Raw genomic sequence first — 20961 nt, 5'->3', positions numbered from 1 at the left:
AATTTCCAAATATCATAATTTGACAATATTCAAAATTAAATCTCTAAAACCATAAAGCTACTGAGTCAAGATAAAAGTCTGAATACTAATTAAGATAGTACGATGTTCATAATATTTAAATAAATCATAGATAATTTAAGTGCTACTAAATTAAACATCACCCCCCAAAGTTCCCGCGTGGTTGACCAAATCACAACCTGAACAAAATTTGAAGGTAGGGGTGAGTCCAACTACTCAGCAAATAACTAACATCCCTTCAGCCGGATTAAGCATACTTAAAACATTTAGGGCAAAATATCATTTACAAATGCCAAGACAAAATATTGGGTAATCTTATTTGGAATCACATACTTCAAAATTTGCGCATTCAAATAACAGAACAAATATATTCACCATATTTAACTTTTAATGGTCTCCTGTAACATGCTACGACCACACTTAACCCTTGTGGCATAGGTCAGAAATAGAACCACAATTAACCCCAGTGGCATGGGTCAGAAGAAGCAACCATTGGCTGCATTGAACAGATATCACAGATACCACTATTCTGTAACTGGTGGTACGGTTGGGAGATCGATCTCTAATCACAGAGTACATGTCGACATGGCCAACATTTAACCTCCATTGGCAGGGTCAGAGCATAGCCATACTAGGAGACAAAATAGAAATATATATTTTTAGATTACCCAAAGTTCATAAAACAGTGTATTAAATTTCTCAAGCATATCTCATACACCTCAAAAACATATTCGTTTCAAACTAAATATTTATGTTTATATTCGCGAAAACATATACGTATACATTATACCAAGTCATGAACAAATTTCCAATTCAGAAATCACGTTTTGCATAAACCACATTCTAAATCCAACATATAAACTCATATACATATACATTTTTGCATGCTTAACCCGATTTTTAATAAATCATAGGACAAAATATTATATCTCATGTACAAATTCATATTGAAGCTAATTTTTAAGGTGTGAAAACACCGAAGGGATATCAGTCACTTACATGATCTCGTAAATTTTACTTTCAAGTAGCAAATCCGAAAATCCTCTTAGTAGCCTAGTATTTCGAGAAACACAAAAATCAGAACTAAATTTGCAAACAGATCCTACAAGGCGACTTTTCGTTGACCATCATAAGCACTTAGGGTGTGTAGCGACTCCTATTACAATTTTTGAACTTTTNATATACTTATTTATTATTTATATTTTTGAATTAAATAAAATTTCCAATAAGGTTGAGAATTAAACTTAAATCATAAAATAGTAACGATTTAATTTTTGATAGAAAGATAACACTAATTTCATTCATAAAAAAATCATATTTATAATTTTTATCCTTAATTTTTGATATTTTTATAAAATTTACTAATTTAAGAAATAAATTTATAAAATATAAAGATACACACTTCTTAACATAAAAATACAGTAGAAATCACATATCCAATATTTATGAAATTTACAATAGAATTTATCACATAATAATTAAAATCAAATTTTAAAACAAATTTAAAAAAAAGAAATTTTCTGTTTTCTGAAATTTTCAGAATCTAAATGGCCATTTGGCCTACTTTGAACTCTTATAACTCTTAACCCGAATTATTTCCAGTGATGAAATCAACACCAATTTAAAGTATGCATATCATACTACAAGACCAAAATTTGTTTAGATTAAAAAGACCACAAGATTCCTAAGTTTCGAAAGCCAAAATCCAAGAAATCATCACAGAAATACCCAGATTTCTGGGTTTCCAGTATCAATGAGCCTACTTTGAGGCTCCAATTCTCTTAACACAGGAAGCCTATAATTGAGCTATTGACGCCAAATTAAACATCTAATTTCATACTTCAAAAGCCCTCAAAGAAACGACCAAAAACGTCACCGGAATATGGAGTTCCGGTGACCCAAAGTCGGGCTGTCAAAACTGTTGAAAACCAGATTTCTAATTAACTTCAAAAATTCATATATTCCTAACCATAAGGCCAAACAAGATGCTACAAAAACCATTGGAAAGATCTTTTCAAGGCCTTTCCATTGGTACCCATCATGCTACCGGAAAGTCATCAGAAAAGTACCGAATTAAATAAAAAAAAAAGAAAATATATCTAATTTAGGGTTTTTGTACCCAAATTATGAAAATATAATTCCCAAACATACCTTAATCAGCAATCTCTTTCCCTCTCCTCTGTCTTTCTTCTTCCCTGATATTAAGCCTTTCTGACTGTCTGTTGTTTGAATCTGATAAATGAACTAACGTAAGTTGTTGTCTGTTCTTTTAAAACTTATAAACTACCTAACCCCACTAACTTAAATGGATAAATAAACTGACCTTAATTCCACTAACTTAAACGTGATAATAAAACTGACTTAATTAAACTTCTTCTTTTACTTAAAGACTCATTCTTCTATTTTTTTAATTATTAAGACACCCAAAGTCATAATTGTAAATAAATAAAATACTAAAATAATATTTACTTATTATCTTTATAAAACTATAACTTAATAATTTTAATTTAATTTTTTTTTTATAATAAATACTTTGTGAAGGGTATTACACTGTCATGAAGAAAACTTAAAGCAAATTGAAGGGTAGGGGTGGATTCCATTTGCCTTATTTATTGTTTATGTTAAAATTTTTGGCACTTGCAGAGTCAAAAGTCAACTACTTTGTTCCACTTTTATTATCTGCCCATGTTTTCTCCCCACGGTTTTTGGGTATTTCATGTGGGAAAGCCCAAGTGGCTTAGTTACACCGAGTGAAATTGGTTCCATCTGAATACCAATCGACAGTACTAAAGGAAAGTTTAAGCTCTTGAAGGCCAGCCAATCTGCAGATTCCAACTCCCAAATGAAGTTCTACATTCATTAATATCTTTGGGTTGTCCTTAGCTAAATGATTTGTATCAGATTAAGCACATATGATCATAATATTCATGTTACTAACGAATCAGAAAATTAACCAAGTTATAACTGAAACAGAGGAAAAGGAATAGCATAACTCAGACAGAGAAGAGAAAGCAAATCACGACAATCATGAAGCAGAATAAGCACACTTTCTTCCGCATTATGAGCATAAAAAGAAATAGAATACCAGAAGTAATAGGACCTTCCTTGTGCTCTTAGACCGGCTGATGCTTCTGCAAGACCTTGAATAGGAAAAAAAAAAAAAAGACCCAACAGGTAACAGAAGCAAACTCCCTTACTAACTATAGAACCCTGTTAAGAACAAGTGTATGGAGCAAACAAGCAGTGAATCAACTACTGGTACAAGTATATGCAAATGGTTGTTAGCATCTTGATTGATATTCACTCGAGGAAAAAGAGGGTGGAATGAAGAAGATAAAGTGCAAAGAAAAGCAAGAGAAATGACCAAAATTATGAGTCATCAGTCTGTGATGGAATTCAACAGCAAGGGCTCGCACATTTGACACTTTCCAGCTTCCATAATCTGTCAAATTCCAGTTACGTTATTGTTTTTAAGTCATGATTCAATCATGAAATGCTAGCCATAAAAACTGTAAGGAATTTATTTTTTCAGACATGGTTGAAAGTTTGGGTTCTAAAAGAACAGATGATATCAGAATTTACATATAGAATAAGGTCCAAACTCCTGGCAATGTCCTCCTCGCATTTGATTAAAAACATTTACAAAGAATCTGTATTGACCACCAACTTCCAATCACAGCTCTCCTTTACAATTCGGCCAAGAAGTAGCAATATTACAGAACTCTAGGTACCACACAGCGGTATGGGAAAATGCAGAGCATAACTATGCTTGAATTACATTAAAATAACTTTCACAATTAACAAAGTACATTAAACAGTGACTACAAATTAGAGTTTGCCATTTATGAATTTGAATTAGTTGGCGATTTTGTTTCATCTTGGGCGTCATCATCTAGTAACAGTCGAAACTTTAGAATCTTGTGAAGTTGGGCAACTGGTTTTACTTGCTTTCTTGGAGCTTGATTTGGATCAATTATATATTTTCCTGAGAAGAGATTTGCTTCTGATGGACCTGTCTCTTCATGAGCTACAGGGGAAGGTTCTGCAAAGAATAATTGGTACAACAAATTCTTAATTTGTGCAGTAATAAACAGAAAAGCGAGTGAGAAAATCACAGAAGCAACTTCCCCAGCAATCTTGATATGCAATTGGAACAGGATATAAACAAAATAAAAAAGTACCAATATTAATAAACCAACCCTACGCCTTATCAGTAAACTAATCTAAGCTTGAGCAGGGAATGACACATAGATAAAACTTAGGACAGGAAAGTACATGCCAATAATTTCATGTCCGTCCCAGCTCATAAGCTCCCTAGGCATAAAATTTTCAACAAAACTAAAAGCTAGAGACTCAACTTAACCTCAAATTCAATGCAGCAATTTCATAGAAAAATAAAAAACTTTTGGAATCTGTGCACCTAAGACATACAAAACACGTAGAAGGAAACAAAAAAAAATCCTTATGAAAACAAAAATGGTAATCGGAAAATCAATTCCAGTTTTAAGATCTCACATAGTTAATTCTTCCATGCTTTTTTTGTTTACTATTATATGAAAACTAATAAAAGGAAACTTTAACTTCCAATTCTCGTACGCATGAGCATGTAAAATAATAACAACACAGAGAGAGAGAGAGAGAGAGAGAATGGATGACAATTAACCACATCCTAGTCAAGCTAGCAAATTAGTTCATTATTTAAAATTTATTGGTCTAGCCCCCATTATAAAGGATTATGTTACGAAAAGTTGTTTACCATCTTCAGAGAAGACAAGGCAGGTCCCAATTGTTTCTTCATATTCTCCAATCTGGAAATCAGAAAAAGTACTCAGAAGATAAAAGTTTCATTAAGTAAAATGCAAAAAGTACTAACTAAGAAGACAAAAGTTTTCATTAAGTAAAAACTTTCTGATCCCAGCAATCATTAGGTGTTTATTAAAGTTCAAACCATGGGGTAAAAAATAAGAGGAATAGCTGAAGCCTATTGGGGACATACAAACTACTGCAAGAAATTTGTAAAGGGGTGAGTTTGACAGATTTGCTTAAGAAATAAGAGGAGGAGAAAGTGCCTGGCAGCTAGAATCTTGAATGTGAATGCTTTGGAAAAGAACCTATAAAGAATATCTTCCATTTTATGTGCAAATATCAGATTCAGTGGATGGTTTTCTGAATTCTTTACATCCTTCCCATGCACTACTTGAAATTTTCATAGACCAATAGAATTTCTAGATATAGAAACTTAAATAAAAAAATAAAATCATAGTCCCTAGTTGTTGGGTAAAATGGTAATCCTGAAAGGAAATAAAACTTTCAAAACATAAATAACCCAGAACCTTTCTTGCTCAAGGTAAAGACTAGAGTTTTGTGAGCTAAGAACTCACCAGCTTCACTTTTTCATCTATGATTAATATTGGATTCGTCGTATCAAGACCCTGAAATTCATAATAACCTGATAATCACAATATCGTAAAATAAAAACAAAAATGAAATCGTATACAAAACTGACAACAAAATACTAGTTCATCAAGCAAACAAAGATTTCCAGACAAGAAATACTTCATGGAGTTCGGAGAGTGAGAAGTAGGATATGGAAAGGGTAGACCAAGAGTGTAAGAAGGTAGGCAACATCTAAGGTGAAGGCACACTTCTAAACAGATCATCAAAAGCTACAGTAATGCATTGCTATCAAACTAAATGAAAATTCAACTGCAGCAGAGCTCCAATCAAAGGACCAAAGCATAAACAGGCTAAACTCTATTTCATCCAACAACTAACACAAGGCACACATACACATAAATACACACAAGTTGGTATAAACTCCTCCATAATTAAAGCAGCAGTAAGAACACTACTATTCTTTTAGGGTAGACATGATCTAAGGTAAAGCTTCTTCTATCCCATATATCCCAAAAATCCCAAAATTTAAAAAACTTCAGAAATTAAATAACATGAGATTCGGAGCCTACTGAGAGAGTGTAAGGTGCGTTTGGAGGAATGTCTATCTGCCCAGAAACAGCATCAAGATCAAGCAATACATACTCTGACTCTCCCCCTTCCTCTTCAAGGCCATCAGCCTTCTTATTTTCCTCCATTGCTATGACCCACCAAAAAAAAAATGAATTTGAATTAGTGACGGAATTTGGTTGCAGCAATAACTGTGGGCTGTGTTGGTCATGGAGGTTAGGGTTTGCAAAGATTCAAAACGCTGCGTTTTATTATTTTACGCGGGGGCGCGCAATGCCTGAGTAAAAAAGGGGGTGGTTAATGTTCTCCAGGTGGCGATGTTTAAGAGCGCCACGTGTGATTCAATTTTTCGGACAGAACAGCGTGGGAGAACGAACAAACTAGTGGAATCCACAACCAAAGACAAAAACTGAACAAACTTCAATAGATTTTCTGCTGCAAACGAGAAAGCACTGTGTAGATCCGCTAACTTGTCGTCATCTATGCAATCAGCCTCCGACACGTAATCTGAAGGAAACTTCTGCATACGTGTTGAAATTTCATTAATTCTATTCTTGTTGTTATCTTAGGACTGACTCTACCAAATCAAATATCATTTTCTCCAAGTGAATAAAATTAAAAAGAAAAAAAGAGCTCCTCAGTTCACTGATCTTTTCCTTTATATGCCTTTTTCACATTTCCTTTGGCAGATCAATGAAAATCCAAACCTCCTCTCTTTCTCTCTGAAAGTAAAAACTTTGAACGGTGATCGAGTGATCAGATCCATCTCATCTGATGATTAGTTTCCAATCAAAGCATCAATCGCGATTAAATTTCTCAATCCTCCTCCCTTCCGATGCTTTTTTTATAATTTGCTTTAATTGCTTAAGATTTCGCCTCAAAATTTGATTTTTTTTTAAATCAAAACCCTAAATCCCTTCCATTTCCATTGCAAAAAACAAAAAAGAAAATTCAATTCTTTATTTTAAATTATTCAATGGCTGATCGGAGTAGGTTGTTTTCGATAGAGGAATTACCGTCGCATTTAATTTTGGAAATCCTAACGTCAGGCAAACGGCTAAGTGCCGTTGACCTGGTGTCGCTGGAGTTGACTTCGAGAACATTCGGAGGGAGCCACGGGATTTATCCGACGAAATTCAGGTCGTTGGTGGATCTGGCGGCGTTTCAGCTGTGCGCGACGAATGAGGTTTATAGTGGAATGAGCTGGAGTAGTCAAAGGGAGGTTTTTGACAGGTGTGATGGGAATTGGAAGAGAGTTTTGAGGTTTTTGCAATCAGTGGAGCAGTCGTCGGATATGGTCCAAACCTCTGCAGGCAATGTAACTATTTCTTTTTCTTTTTTCAATAACTTTAATTTTTGTGTGTTAACTTGATAAATGTTTCGAATTTAGTTCAGACGTAGATTCTGTTTGTTCTTCTATGGTTTGCTTTTTTGGCGCGTTTGGATATAAAAGGAAATATTAGTATGAAGGCATTTAAAGTTTTTGTGAATAATAAAATGCCTGGTTTTAGTTTCCTATGGAGTAATTATGCTTTTAACTGGTTATCAAATATGATTTTATAGGAATTTTTGAAGAAACAGGAAACAAATATCAAATAGTATGTAATAAAAGCAACATCCCAACGAAGTCTTAACTTATGCTTAAGTTGAAATTAGGCCAAATTCTACCCTGCTTTAAGAGTGGATTAATCAGTATTTAGTTGGGTTGCATTTTTACTTGCTTTAACAATTGGTTATTTGATAGTTCCTTATCATATGCTTTTTGCTAGAAAACTTTGTTTCTGGTATGATATTATTTGATTTGCTTATCACGCTGAATTATGTTATTGAGTTATAGTTGTTAGTAGTATTTTGGTCAGGAACATTTGAGTTTTTCTTTTTGCATTAGAATAGCAGAAAAATAGTATTCTTTGAGCTCACAACAAGAACCCAAAAGCAATTTAGATGAGTTTAAAATATTAGGCCTACTATAGAAGAAAATATGAAAAGTTGTTATTTAAAGTTATCTCTTTTTTAATGTCCATAGCATTGTTAAATCAATTTTGCTTCTGCCTCCACCTCTTATAGATGCTATGTTGCCATCAATAGAGTTCTGGTTACTCAACACTTATTCATCAGTTTGATTTACCAGATGCAGATAACAACTGGAAGGTATCACACATTGCTAATTAGCAACTCATCAGTGTACTCTTGTGGTTCCAGCTTGTGTGGTGTCCTTGGTCATGGTCCTGAAACAACACAATGTGTAGCATTTACCAGGATTAACTTCCCTCCTCCAGCTAATGTGATGCAGGTGTCAGCTTCTCACAATCATGCTGCATTCATATTGCAGTCTGGAGAGGTTTGTGACTCATCTTATTTCAGTTTCCCATGTTTGTTAGTTAGCATGAGTCAGTTACATTTTGTAAAGGAGCTGCAGACTATCTTTCCATAGCAGATGATGTCAATCTAGTTTCTTTGTAATTGCACATGCATGTTAGTGTTTGATGTGGTTGTGAATGTTTGACCCAGCTGCCTTTAGAAAAAGTCTAATTTTACCTGACTGCAAATGCTGATAACATCAATGTTGTATTCCCTTGCTTAAACTTGGATTCAGACTAGGAATACATTACATTATGATTTGGAAAGACACCAATGTTGAATTTTTTACCTCTGAGTAAATACATTCAGAGAACTTTTTAGAGCTATATCTAGTGAACATGTCTTTAAGGAAGTGTTATTTATCTTATTAACGATCTTCAATTTTGTGTTTGCTAGCAAATGCCAATTGCAAATACATAGGCAACATAACATGTAGCATGTTTGCATGTTTTTTCAAAGCATAGTTTGGTTGTCTGGGCTCTTAATGCATTGATTGGACAATTTGTGCTGTCTAAAGTGATATTTGACTTAAGCTTGAGTACCTTAGATTTCTGAAGTATAGGCTTAATCACTTTAGTTCTTATTTCTTAAATAGTGCCAGTTGGTTAGTTTTATTAAGTGCTGGATCAGTTCCTAATATCTTGATTCAAAGAAAATTTGAAAAAAAGTTCATGAAGATGTGGACCCTACAGATGATTTTCTTAGGGGTTTGAGGGCTAAGGGTTTGTAACAGTAGCAACCTCTTTATGGTGTTCCCACATTAAGTTCGTGGCAGAAGCAAGCTGAACCTAGACTAGAAAGCAGAGTGTATAATTTATGAGTCTGAGTTGGCTATATAATGAGCTCTGTTAAAGTATGGATAGCCATCTATGAGCTTGCATTGCCGGCTCTGATGACTGATTAGTTGAACAGGCCTTTGGTTGAACTCGGTTTTGCTTAGATGAAAAGCTTGAAATCGGCAGACTTGAGCCAAACTCCACAGCTTTGTTGAATGGGCTCAGGTGAGTTCTAATCTAGCTTGGCATGAACCAAGCTCATGTTGCTTCATTGTTGTGCAGCCCTATTGAAAAACATGTTTTCTTATCTATTAGATGCCTCAGTTGAACTTGCTTTAAGTGATCCTTGCCTTGAATGTATATAAAGTTGTACTGTTTTGGCTAATTTTATATGTGAAATACATTTTCTCATCTATGCACATTTTATTTTGTCAACACTGAAATACATGTGATTAGTTTACCAAGTGGTCGTCATATTCATGTTGTGTCACCAATTAATTTTTCAGGTTTTCACATGTGGAGACAATTCATCTTTTTGTTGTGGCCACAGAGATACAAGCCGCCCCATTTTTAGACCAAGGCTTGTCGAAGCAATGAAGGGAATTCCTTGTAAACAGGTAGAGTGCGTATCACCATTGTGTGTGCAACATGTGCTTCAGGGTGGTGGCAGCTTGTGCTATAGGTTGTAGAATAAGTGGATCTTTAACTTCTTTGTATTTTTATGTTAATGTCTTAATTGTATTGGTTGTACTTTTTGTTGTTTCTGTCATTGATGCTCTGTTATCTTCTCATTTTCCCTGTATTTGAGGATTTTTGGAATGATTGGCTTAGGTTTTTGTTCCTGTCCAGCTGTTTTCTGTCATCACTATATATATTATCCTTTTAGGCTGATGATTGTCATGAAACCTAATAAGTATGATGCATCATGCTTGCATGTAATTCAGGAGAAGTCAATATGCAGTATTGTTGTGTAAACTGCTGTTTTAAGCTTGTTGGTGAGCAAGGTTTAAGCCCTCAAAAACCAAGTTGTTTGTGATAGATTAAGACTTCATTTATTGTTTTCAGGTCTGAGCATAGATAATTCTTGCAATAATGAATAATGCATCCTTAATATAATTATCATGATGAGAATTTAGTGGGAAGTTGCTGAATCTTCCTTGCATCATGGGTTTTGAAGATTTCAAGTCGCCTAGCAGGTACTTGTTTTCTTCCAAAGCTTTTCTTGTCTAATATTAGAAAGGTTCAACTTGTTTCAGGTAGCTGCTGGACTGAATTTTACTGTGTTCCTTACAAGACAAGGTCATCTGTATACATGTGGAACTAACACCCATGGCCAGCTGGGTCATGGTGACACTCAAGACCAACCAACCCCCAAAATGGTTGAACAGCTTAAGGGAGTTGGTTCTGTAGTTCAGATTGCTGCTGGCCCAAGCTATGTTTTAGCTGTAACGGACAATGGAGCAGTTTATTCTTTTGGTTCTGGTTCTAATTTTTGTCTTGGCCATGGGGAGCAGCACAACGAGTTTCAGCCACGTGCAATCCAGACATTTAAGAGAAAGGGAATTCATATTCTTCGTGTCTCTGCTGGTGATGAGCATGTTGTGGCACTTGATTCCAGTGGATACGTGAGTCTCTGAATTTAGTTGAACTTTGTGGTTGTTGATTATGTGTGTTTTTTGTGGTTTCTCAATGTTCTATGCTGGTTGTAGGTATATACCTGGGGGAAAGGTTACTGTGGTGCATTAGGCCATGGAGATGAGATTGATAAGACTCTTCCAGAACACTTGATCAGCCTTAAGAGTCAGCTTGCTGTGCAGGTTAGTTTCATCCATCATTGTAACATTTCCAATGGAGAAATGTTTGAGTGCATCAGGATATGCAATATGCTATTATAAGTTTACTATGCCGAAAGCCCATATCAAAATCTTCCTCCTAGCTATGTCTCTTTCCATTTTCCTTTTCTTGTGGAAGGCTTTTAAGATGGGTTACGGTCGCTATTCAGTCATTTAATTGTAACGTGGATCCACATCAAAATTGATAGAATTTTGGAAACTATGAGCCTTCTCGGTACGACCTATTCAACGTCATTGTGACACATATCAGGCTGTATTACCTACCTAGCTGGTTCAGCATTGTATTGTTCTGGAGCACACTATTACCTTAATTAAATGAAGAATTGAACTGTAATGTGCTGATAATACTTAACTGTGATTGCATATCAATGCTTTCTGACATGCCTATAAGCATATTGAAGTTGACATGGATGCTTGTCTTCTCTAACCTCCACTGTTTCATCTGTGTCCATGAGAAGAATCCAGTTGATTTTGTCTAATTGAATGGCATGCTTTGCTTGCATGATTGAATGACCATCGTTACCATTTGCTGTAGGTTTGTGCAAGAAAGAGGAAAACATTTGTTCTGGTTGATGGTGGTTCTGTCTATGGCTTTGGGTGGATGGGATTTGGGAGCCTTGGGTTTCCAGACAGGAGCTTATCTGATAAAGTTATGAGACCTAGAATCCTTGATAGCTTGAGAGGCCACCATGTTGCTCAGATCAGCACAGGTCTGTATCACACTGTGGTGGTAACTCACAAAGGGAGGATGTTTGGGTTTGGGGACAATGAGCGAGCACAACTTGGCCATGACACATTGAGAGGTTGCCTTGAACCAACCGAGATTTTTATTCAGGAAATGGAAGAAGAAACAACTCTTCTTTCAGAAAGCAGATGAAATGCAATAACTATCATCTGCCTTTTTGGAGGTTAGTGTTGTGTTCTTATTCAAGAGGTGAAAACACTGCTTTTCCCCCCCTCATAAAAGTTCTTGTAGGATTACATGAATTGTAACTGTGCATGCTGAACACTAACTGTTGTATTTAGAAAGTTGAATATGTAGCTTGTAATAGTTGCTTTCTTCCTGGCATTTTATCGATATTTCTTGTGAAGTATACTTCTTCAGGTTCAGAAAGTTGCTTTGATCTTATTTCTCAAACCGTCATAACATATGGTTTGAATTCTTTTGCTACCAAAATTATGGTACATGGAGTTCTTAGGAAAATTTTCTCCCGATGCTTGCGTTTCTGCATTGAATCAGTCTGTATTTAAACATTGCTTGACTATTAATTTCTTATTTCACTAGAGCCAGGGAAGTTATGCACCTGGAGTCTTATAGCTATTTTGCTACTAGAATAAAACTTTCCTCTGAACAAATTTAGGAATTTGGGAGTGAAAGCAAGGATTATGTCACACTTCAGGTCCTGCCTCTTAAATTCCATCTTTATACAAATTTGAAACTTATTTTATGATTCTACCATTTCATCTATTTAGAAATACTCGAACTTTGTGGTCGTATTATGTTCCAGAATAGTCAATCTATACCATGCCACTGGAAGATTGTGCATGGACTTCATCACCAGCACTACGATAATGGAGAATTAATTCTTAAGAACCAAGGATCAAATAAGTTTTTATAATTAACAGTTGACTACTAGACATTAATTAAAATTATCATTAATTATTTTATACTCACATGTCATTGATATAATATTGAAATAATCTTTTCTACATGTCTAGGGTTGCTCGTCAAATCCCCCATGTCTTAGTTGTTTAAAGGCCTTAAATCTCTGCTCAAACTAAACTTTCCTGTTTATCCACCACAAATTTAGCTTGCATGACACGAACGAACCAAGACCAGGTGGCTTGATTCATGCATCAAGTATTTCAGTTATCAATATCTCTCCCTCACTCTCCGCTGCACGCACGGCGGATACTCACAAATTTCCTGGAAACTTTTGGAAGGCGACGGGTAGGTTTCCAGGTTTAATATAAACCATGGGGCTTTCCACACCTGGTGACCACAAACTTGGCTTTGCATGGAAAACCAAACCCAGATCAGGAAGGAGGAGGAGGTTTGGTTTTGGTCCTTGTGTACGTATTTCTGTTACCCATCCTTTTCACATTACTATATCCACATTCTGCAAAATAAATATCCACCAGCTGGATTGATGAGACTTGATTTTGCATGATACCACCGTCTTTTATTGCAATAATCGAGACTATAAATTTTAATTTTAATTTTAATTTTATTATATTGTGACGTCGACATGTATTGCATTAAAATCTTTTTAGTTAGCTGATGTCAGGTATAAATAATATTAATAACAAAATAAAAGTGCATAGCCTTAATTTGGGTAGTATCCCCATTTTCTTCCAACCACTTTGCAGCCTCCTTTTAAGTTTAGTCTTTTGCCAGCTCAGGGATATGCTGACAAGACTCAATAATGAGATATCAGGTGGATACTATCTATAAGGTGTTGCTTCTATCAGAACGTTGCTGATAATTAGGTGTGAATTTGACCTTTATCTTTCTTTTTAAAACAGAAATGGAGGGGGAGGGGGAGGGGGGACAGATGGTAAAGAAAGATATTCACAATCTGTTGATATGTTGTAGTTGGGAAGTGATTGTCATTGTCGTTTACATCCTACAAAATCTGACTGCAAGCTAACTTCAAATGCAGGTTAATTTCCAGGATTACACTATTCTAAAAGTATGCACCAACTTTTTCCATCTGTGAAGGCCCTCAACTTTGCTCTTTATAGCCTTCTTTATAGACAGCCACTTGCACAACTCGATCTTTGAAAAGATGAATGGCTTATGTAATAGCAGCACAATTTCAACCAACCTAAGTTTCTAGCAATGGTGGAATTATCATATTCAGTTGTTCTCCCAGGCTACATCCAGGATTTCAGGTTTCCATGGTTCACAAATACTTCAATGAGGAACCATAAGATTCTCTCTTTACGGTAGTATTAATCACAGTATCTCAAACCTGAAAGGAGAGCCTGTTGCATTTCTGCCTTTAGATTGTGATCTGTTACCTAATTTCTGCTAGGACCACTGTGACACATACATGACCATACCAAAGCCTTCTAACAGACTAATGAAATCCCATGGAAGGTATATTTTCATATTAATACAAATGATCCTGGGTCTCAAGTTTATGCAAAATCTTGTCCATCCAAGCCAATTCAATTTAGGTTTGCAGAAGCCATATTTACCCCCAAAAAAGATGAAAGTAATAAGCTAGTACTAGTTAAAACAACCAAGAAACAATCAAATTGTGCCAAGTTTTGGTTGGTACCAAGATATTGTAGCAGTAAGATCATTAAAGGAAGACTACCCAGTATCCAACACATCTCTTTTCGAGCTATGGTTAACAGGGTTGGATCTGAACTAACAGAATCAATAGGCTAGGTGTGGGAACAATCATCATTAAAAAGTTTCTTTGTGGGGCTCCTACCAGATCAAAGTAAAAAAATGAACATTAACTTCTTCTGCTGCAACTGTCAGCACCACAATTTAATTGGATATGCCTTTTCCTTCCATCAAAATAGAAAATACTGCTTGAGAAAACAATGACACAACTCATCATCTAAATGCTGTTTTAAAGCTTATAAACTGAATACATGCCCTGGCCTACAATCTGCAAGCTCAAGCTGCTTCTTAAAGTAAGGCCAATTTGATAAAAGCATGCAGCATATATGCACTTATTTAGAACAGCAGGCATGCCCATGAGCTGTCCATCATGAAGAATTGAATGATTCCTCCACAAGTCTTTTAAAGACATTGAAACTGGGAAACAAGTCCATTGTGCCCACATGTTGATTGTGATTCACTTTTTCCAACTACCTGATTTTTCCCAAGTTCGTAAGGTCCTTGACCTACAAGAACTACCTTTCAAACACATGAGAAGAATCTTCAAACCAGAATCCTGAAATAAAAAGGGAAGAACTTTTGCATTCTTTTCTTTACTTCTTTGATAATCTTAAGTTAAAAGAAAAGATAACATAAGCTTAGAAAACAAGAGAAAAAAAATATAAAGAACACTTGCAAATAATACAATCAGATAGCAAACTCCTCATCCCACATGACAAAATTAAATAAAGAAACAAAAAAATGGTCCATATTCACACAACTTTCCTAAATTTTATTCTTCTTCTACCAGCCTCAGCAGCATTATTAGCCTCAACAAAAGCCTAGCAGATAATAGCAAAACTTTAAAAAAAAAAAAGCTTCTCATCTTGTCAGGCCATGGTGTCCAAATGTTCCCTGAAAACTTTTAAAATGTCAGAAAATGTGACAATTCCAACCAAGCTACAATCATCCTCTATAACCCAGACATAATTCACCCTGTGAGCAATAGCTTGGATCATTACTGCCACTAGTGAACTCTTGGGATGGCAAACAATTGCCTCAGCTCTTCTCACCATCCTGGCCGAATAACTCATTGATCTACTGTGCCTTCCTGACCGCGGCAATGGTGACACTGGAGCTGTCATGGACTCCTCATCAGATGATGAAGATGCAGATGAGAATCCACCAGAAGACATAGACATTGTGAAATGTTCCAGCATTCCATTCAAGTTTCTCTCCTTCAACCTCGCAGTCACGACCCGGACCAGGTCCTCTGGGGGACCTCCACAGTCAATGTAGGCCATTAGGTCCCCAGAGGACAAGGTCTTAAGGGCTGCTGCGACTGTCTCGTCGCAGCAGGCCAAGGTGAAGGGAGAAATCTCTCCGATCAAAGTTCCCTCACTGTCAACCACAGCCACAGAAGTTTGGTCCACCAGAGCACGAGAAATGGCTCCCGTGGCTGCCGAGGCAGGGGAGTGGTACTCAATGGTGAGGATGTCGGGGTTGATGATGCCAAGACTGTCAATGGAGAAGGCAGGGATTGGTGAAAAGAGGCCGATGGAGCTCAGAAGGAATCTGATCACGTCTTCTTGAGTTAGCCAGCAAAATTCACGGCCTTTGTGTATAGTGACGGTTGGTGAAGGCTTCTGCTGCTGTTTTCTCTTGTTGCTGAGCTTGGTTTTGATTGGTACCACTAGGTTTTGAGCTCCTTGAAGTATAAGATCAACTGCTTCTAACAAGCTGAAAAAACAGAACAGAGATTAAAGTTAACTGGAGATTCACCAAAAATTTGTTCACATGTTTTTACTATTTGGAAAATTACTTGAAATTCAGCAATAAATCTGTTGATTTTGTTTTCAATGAAGAGAGACTTGAACAGGGACCATGAATTTGGAGTCTGACAAAAACAAAACAAAATGTTTATCTTGATTCTTGACAACACCCAAGGATAAAACAAAAACTGGGAAAATGTAAAACAACCCAGATAGCCAAAGCATTGAAAGAAGTGAAGGAAATTCCAGAAAAGAAAACAGAGAACTTTGGATAACTCAAAAAAGAAACATTGAGCAAAAAGAAAAAAACTCAAAAATAAACCAAACATTTCCATTATCTGTACCTGCAAGATGGCTCCACATGCATAACAAGGTCAGGAATCTTAGGTAAGAGCACGGAAACAGGCTCCTTCAGGGCCACAGAAGGTGACACCAAATTTTCATCTTTGCAGAGATAGCAAATCACATCCACCATGCAAACTTTGCCTACACATCTACACTCATCATCATCATCATCATCAGAAAACCTAGCAGCTGATTCAAACCCTGAAGCAGTTTTAGCCTTATGGTTACAACTCCAGACACTTACAAAGTTTTCATCAGAGGTTTTCAAGACCTCAACTGCATCAGCAATGGTGGATGTTATAGACAGTGACCTCAGCGCTGGCTTGCCAAGACAGAGGTCAGATAACTCATGTGACAATAATCTCACTGCCATGCAAAAGCTACGGAAATGGAGAACAAAAGATGGGGAAGAAAGCTTTTCTTCTCTGGTTTTTCTTTTTTTTTTCTGTGTGTTCTTGAAGATAGATGAAGATTGGAGAGTGTTGGTGGGGTTATATATAAGAGAGGTGATGGAGTTGCTTGGAAAATGAAGGGAAGGGGGTACGGTGTAAGGTACCAACGGTGAGAAAAAAATAGTGGGGTCCATGTAATTTTGTTCTGTAATGTGAAATGAAATGAATAATTCAGATTACAGATCAGTTGTCTAGTTGTGTTTTCACGGTGTTTCAAGTCAAAGTGTCAGGAGTTTAGTGCAGGGTAGGTTTTGCTTTATGGTAATTCTTTCCTCTTGCTCATAATTGACGCTCTTGGCAATCCATGGAGGCTTCATCTTCCTACTTGGTTTTCCTGATCTTGCAATGTATCAACCATGCTTAAGTTATGAAAAGTTTTCCTAATTAAAGAAAGGAAGAGTAAGTTAAGTTTCTATTTCAGGCCAAAAAAAAAAGCATATATGATCAACTGAAACACCCAAAGAATTGTGTAAAACATTGTCATATGCTTTATGGCTTTTTCCCAAATTTGTTTAGAGAGGCTTTAAGGTATTGGGGTCATGTAGTACTCAGCAGTAAAACTTTGTTTTGAAGCCGTATCAGATAGAAAGTTTTGTTTATTGTCAAAGAAAGCTCAGAGAATCAGAAAAAAGATCAAAAACAACTGTAATTGAAGATTATAAGATAGTTAAGCATGTGCTGGCATTGATTAATTACTCTTATTTCAGCCATTGACTCCTTTCAAAAGAAGGCCAATTCAACATGTGCTTAACATTTTTGCCAGGGTTATCCTTGGGCATTATTGTTTTTCAAAAAGGAACAAGAGAAAGACTTCAAAGTCTGGCTATCAAGGACAGAGGGGGGACCAAGAAGGAAAAAAACCCACATTTTTTCAGTAAAAAATTAACTAAAATATAAAATATATGTATATCTATACAAATTTATTTATTGAAGTCCAATAGAATGCCAATTCCAAGAGTAATGAATGTACCGCAAATGAAAATTACATGTTGAACAGTGTCTATTCTGTCCCTTGGCAAATTAATCATCAATGGTTTTCCATAGTGAAATGACCCTTCAAATTGTAGAGTAGGCCCTTTGATTTAAGCCTCCATCCTGATTTTGTCCATGTTGCATTTATTATTATCAATGGATATAAATTGAAACTAAGTAATTCCATTTATATTTTTGTGGGTTCTTATTACAATAGCACCAAAGATATTTTTTTTTTATATGTAATTTTCAAATTTTCAATAGCCAAATTTCCCTTTTTCCATTGAGAAACAAAAACAACAAGGAAGTACAAAGATGAACAAAAGTACTCCCCAAAACTGATATTTTTCCTCTTCTCAAAGGTGTGGCATGGAGGACCATACCTTTCGTGAAGATTTGCAATAGGCTTATTGCTAAAATATAAGTATTTTCTATTTTCGATCGACACTCTCTTTAAGATATTTTAATTTTCATTAAAAGAAAAGATATAATTAATCAAATCAAAGTTTATAGATTTTTTGTTTCTGTTCAAGATTTATCAATTAAAATAATTAAATCTTGAGATCGAGGGTTTGGATTTATTATGGATATGATTGCACGAAAGCTATTGGACATATAATGATGTGATCCAAAAATTGACGAAGTGTACCTTAATTTTTTTTGTCATTTGTTTTTTTTTTGCAAAATTTTCTTTTTGATGATATTTAGTATTTTTGACTAAGGAATTGATGGAACCTTTAGATGGAACCTTTAGGATCAATGAGTCCACTAATTTTATGGCATGGGGGACCATAGACAAATCCTTCCAAGATAAGCTATTAATTAAATTCTAACTTTTTGCTTTTTTTGCTCTCACTTTTACTAGGTTAGGTTTCATACCAAATAGAACTTTTCCAAATGATTAATAATATGTGGATTATAATCCACTTAGGTCTAATCTTATAACATTATCCCCATCTTCGAATTTTCTTCAATGAAATCAATGCCTATTTTGATTGTTTCATGATAAGATAGCATTATTGTCACAATTTTGGTAGACACTTTTTTGCTAGATGATACCTACCAAAATTCTAACACAAAAATATGAAGGATAGAGTGCCCATGTGGGTAAAATTCATCATCAAAGAAATATATATCAAATTCTGATCTTAAATTTTCATCACAGGAAATAGCCTGAAATATCATCGGTTGGTATTTTGACAAAAATTCATTGGAATATTTCTATAAATTATATCCGATAGATTCATCTCCGTCGAAATAAAATCTGTCGATAATCATCTACTAACATATACTTCTACTAAATTTGACAATCTTCAATTTATTTCATTGAACAAAAAATTATATGACAAAAGAAAAAATCTTATTAATTAATTTGGCCTAAGTTGCCGGCCAAATTAAAAACCATTACATATTTAATATTCGAATATTAAACTTCAGAGGATATTTGTGTGAACACAAGAAAATCTGACCTACCAATAGCTTAGTTATGTTCAGATCAAACAATAACAAAGGTTGTTCAAATTAGCATCAATTTGTTTTTCTACTATATATATAAGCTAGCTCAAAAAGGGGTCAAAATGACTCAAAATTTCCATATTATTTAATTTCTAAAAAAAATGTAGCCAAATTTTGAACATATTTGGTAAAAAATGCATATGCGACTTCATTTTTCGATATTCCAACAAAAATTCATCGGAACATTTTGATGGATTCATTTTCGTCAAAATAAAATTATTCTTTTTATAGTGTTGTAAATTTCAAATTCAAATGTCATAATATAATTTTAGTTAATCTATTACTAATATTCTTTTTCAACATTTTCTCAACTATACTTTTTAATCTCGTATTACAACAATTTTCACAAAAAAAATGTTTTAAAAAAAGGAGAAAGAGGCTCGTCGTTCCCAAATTGTATCGCACTTCAAAATTATCAAACAAGTTTTTTTTTTTCTATTAATTTTAATGATGTGTACAAATTTTTACTACAATTATTTTTTTAACTTTATTTTGGCCAATTATATATACAATTTTTTTTTCTTTTCTGTTGAAGCACGGTCAAATATTAAACTCAAACAATATTTGAAAACATGTGGAATTTTTATCACTTTTATTTAAAAAGCCTAAAAGACAAAGCTACCCCATGTGGAAGGCCCTATCCATCCAGAACTCTAGATCTCTCTGTGTCCCTCTGATTCCTTGTTGCCATCCATGAGATGGTGGGGTCCTCCACGTGGAGGTTGGAAAATGACGTTTTTGTCTATGTTACCCTAGGCCCTACTACCCCTAATTTAGGACCCTTTTTCTTGTACTTATAATTTGTACCAAAAAGGGCAAAGAATTTTTAAAAAAAAACAAAGAAAAGAAAAAAACAATATCTTTGTATATTGTACCAAAAAACAAAACATTTTGATTGCAAAACACAAAGTAATATGTCCTTCCAAAATATAATGATGATTAATAACAATATTAAGAAAAATATTTTATCACATGTAATCAATAATAATAATTGTTCCATCAAAATAGTCGTAACGTATAATCATAATAAAATTATTATTTTTATATTATATATATATGTATATTAATGTGTGAATCATTTCAAAATTGAAGGTGATAAATACTTTATTGTTTGTAGTTTCAACAAGGAAAATTTTTATGTCATGTATGTTTTTTTTTAATGGTAGAAAGTAGATTGGTTCAAATTAAATTTTAAAAGTTATGATTTATATGAAATAAGATATTACATTCAAAAATCAATTTCAACACAATAGGAATTACATGAGAAGATATGAAAAATGTCATTACATCAATGTAATTCAGTCCTTACTCTTTAACATTTTTATATCATTTAAAATTAATTATAAATTCTAAATATAATTTACTAAAGAATTCTCGGAGTTTCTTATGTGACGATATGATGTGTGATGTAGATATGGTTGTTAGGCATGTTTATGTCAATAGACTTTTTAAGGTTTTCTCTTTGTATGATCTGTTTTGATCACATTCAACTTTTGTTATATTTAATAAAATAACCAAATTTGATTAAGTAAAAAAAAAGTACCCGTTAAACACATGTTGTAATAAAATAACCAAATTTAATTAAGTAAAAAA

General features: G+C 34.6%; 3 protein-coding genes and 1 long non-coding RNA gene across 4 annotated transcripts; 1 reads left to right on the top strand and 3 right to left on the bottom strand.

Annotated features, from left to right (window-relative positions):
• LOC108662956 lies at positions 66-2272 on the bottom strand. Its single transcript, XR_001928845.1, has 3 exons — positions 2170-2272; positions 1018-1071; positions 66-197 (listed from the first exon to the last, which is right to left on the bottom strand). It is a non-coding gene; the product is annotated as an uncharacterized LOC108662956 (long non-coding RNA).
• LOC18593883 (general transcription factor 3C polypeptide 6) lies at positions 3609-6247 on the bottom strand. The gene is made up of 4 exons (XM_007021293.2): positions 5985-6247; positions 5400-5450; positions 4775-4826; positions 3609-4060 (listed from the first exon to the last, which is right to left on the bottom strand). The coding sequence occupies exons 1-4, from the start codon at positions 6108-6110 to the stop codon at positions 3861-3863; spliced, it is 429 nt and encodes a 142-aa protein (XP_007021355.2). The 5' UTR covers positions 6111-6247; the 3' UTR covers positions 3609-3860.
• On the top strand, positions 6634-12349 carry LOC18593882 (ultraviolet-B receptor UVR8). Its single transcript, XM_007021290.2, has 6 exons — positions 6634-7300; positions 8114-8323; positions 9626-9736; positions 10376-10744; positions 10829-10936; positions 11508-12349. The coding sequence occupies exons 1-6, from the start codon at positions 6959-6961 to the stop codon at positions 11847-11849; spliced, it is 1482 nt and encodes a 493-aa protein (XP_007021352.2). The 5' UTR covers positions 6634-6958; the 3' UTR covers positions 11850-12349.
• Positions 14891-16955, bottom strand: LOC18593881 (CBS domain-containing protein CBSX5). The gene is made up of 2 exons (XM_007021288.2): positions 16429-16955; positions 14891-16052 (listed from the first exon to the last, which is right to left on the bottom strand). The coding sequence occupies exons 1-2, from the start codon at positions 16800-16802 to the stop codon at positions 15203-15205; spliced, it is 1224 nt and encodes a 407-aa protein (XP_007021350.2). The 5' UTR covers positions 16803-16955; the 3' UTR covers positions 14891-15202.

Source organism: Theobroma cacao, chromosome 7 (genome assembly GCF_000208745.1).
Source record: "Theobroma cacao cultivar B97-61/B2 chromosome 7, Criollo_cocoa_genome_V2, whole genome shotgun sequence".
NCBI classification, from domain to species: domain Eukaryota; kingdom Viridiplantae; phylum Streptophyta; class Magnoliopsida; order Malvales; family Malvaceae; genus Theobroma; species Theobroma cacao.
The sequence above is the reverse complement of the archived record's forward strand: the minus strand, read 5'-3'. Positions and strand labels throughout refer to the sequence as shown.

Coding starts and splice junctions, on each gene's coding strand:
- LOC18593883 (XM_007021293.2), bottom strand. CDS start 6,110: ATGGAGGAAAATAAGAAGGCTGATGGCCTTGAAGAGGAAGGGGGAGAG. Junction 5,451..5,984: donor ACGCACCTTACACTCTCTCA/GTAGGCTCCGAA, acceptor TATGAATTTCAG/GGTCTTGATACGACGAATCC. Junction 4,061..4,774: donor CCTTGTCTTCTCTGAAGATG/GTAAACAACTTT, acceptor TATTCTTTGCAG/AACCTTCCCCTGTAGCTCAT.
- LOC18593882 (XM_007021290.2), top strand. CDS start 6,959: ATGGCTGATCGGAGTAGGTTGTTTTCGATAGAGGAATTACCGTCGCAT. Junction 7,301..8,113: donor TCCAAACCTCTGCAGGCAAT/GTAACTATTTCT, acceptor TTGATTTACCAG/ATGCAGATAACAACTGGAAG. Junction 9,737..10,375: donor AGGGAATTCCTTGTAAACAG/GTAGAGTGCGTA, acceptor AACTTGTTTCAG/GTAGCTGCTGGACTGAATTT.
- LOC18593881 (XM_007021288.2), bottom strand. CDS start 16,802: ATGGCAGTGAGATTATTGTCACATGAGTTATCTGACCTCTGTCTTGGC. Junction 16,053..16,428: donor CATGTGGAGCCATCTTGCAG/GTACAGATAATG, acceptor CTGTTTTTTCAG/CTTGTTAGAAGCAGTTGATC.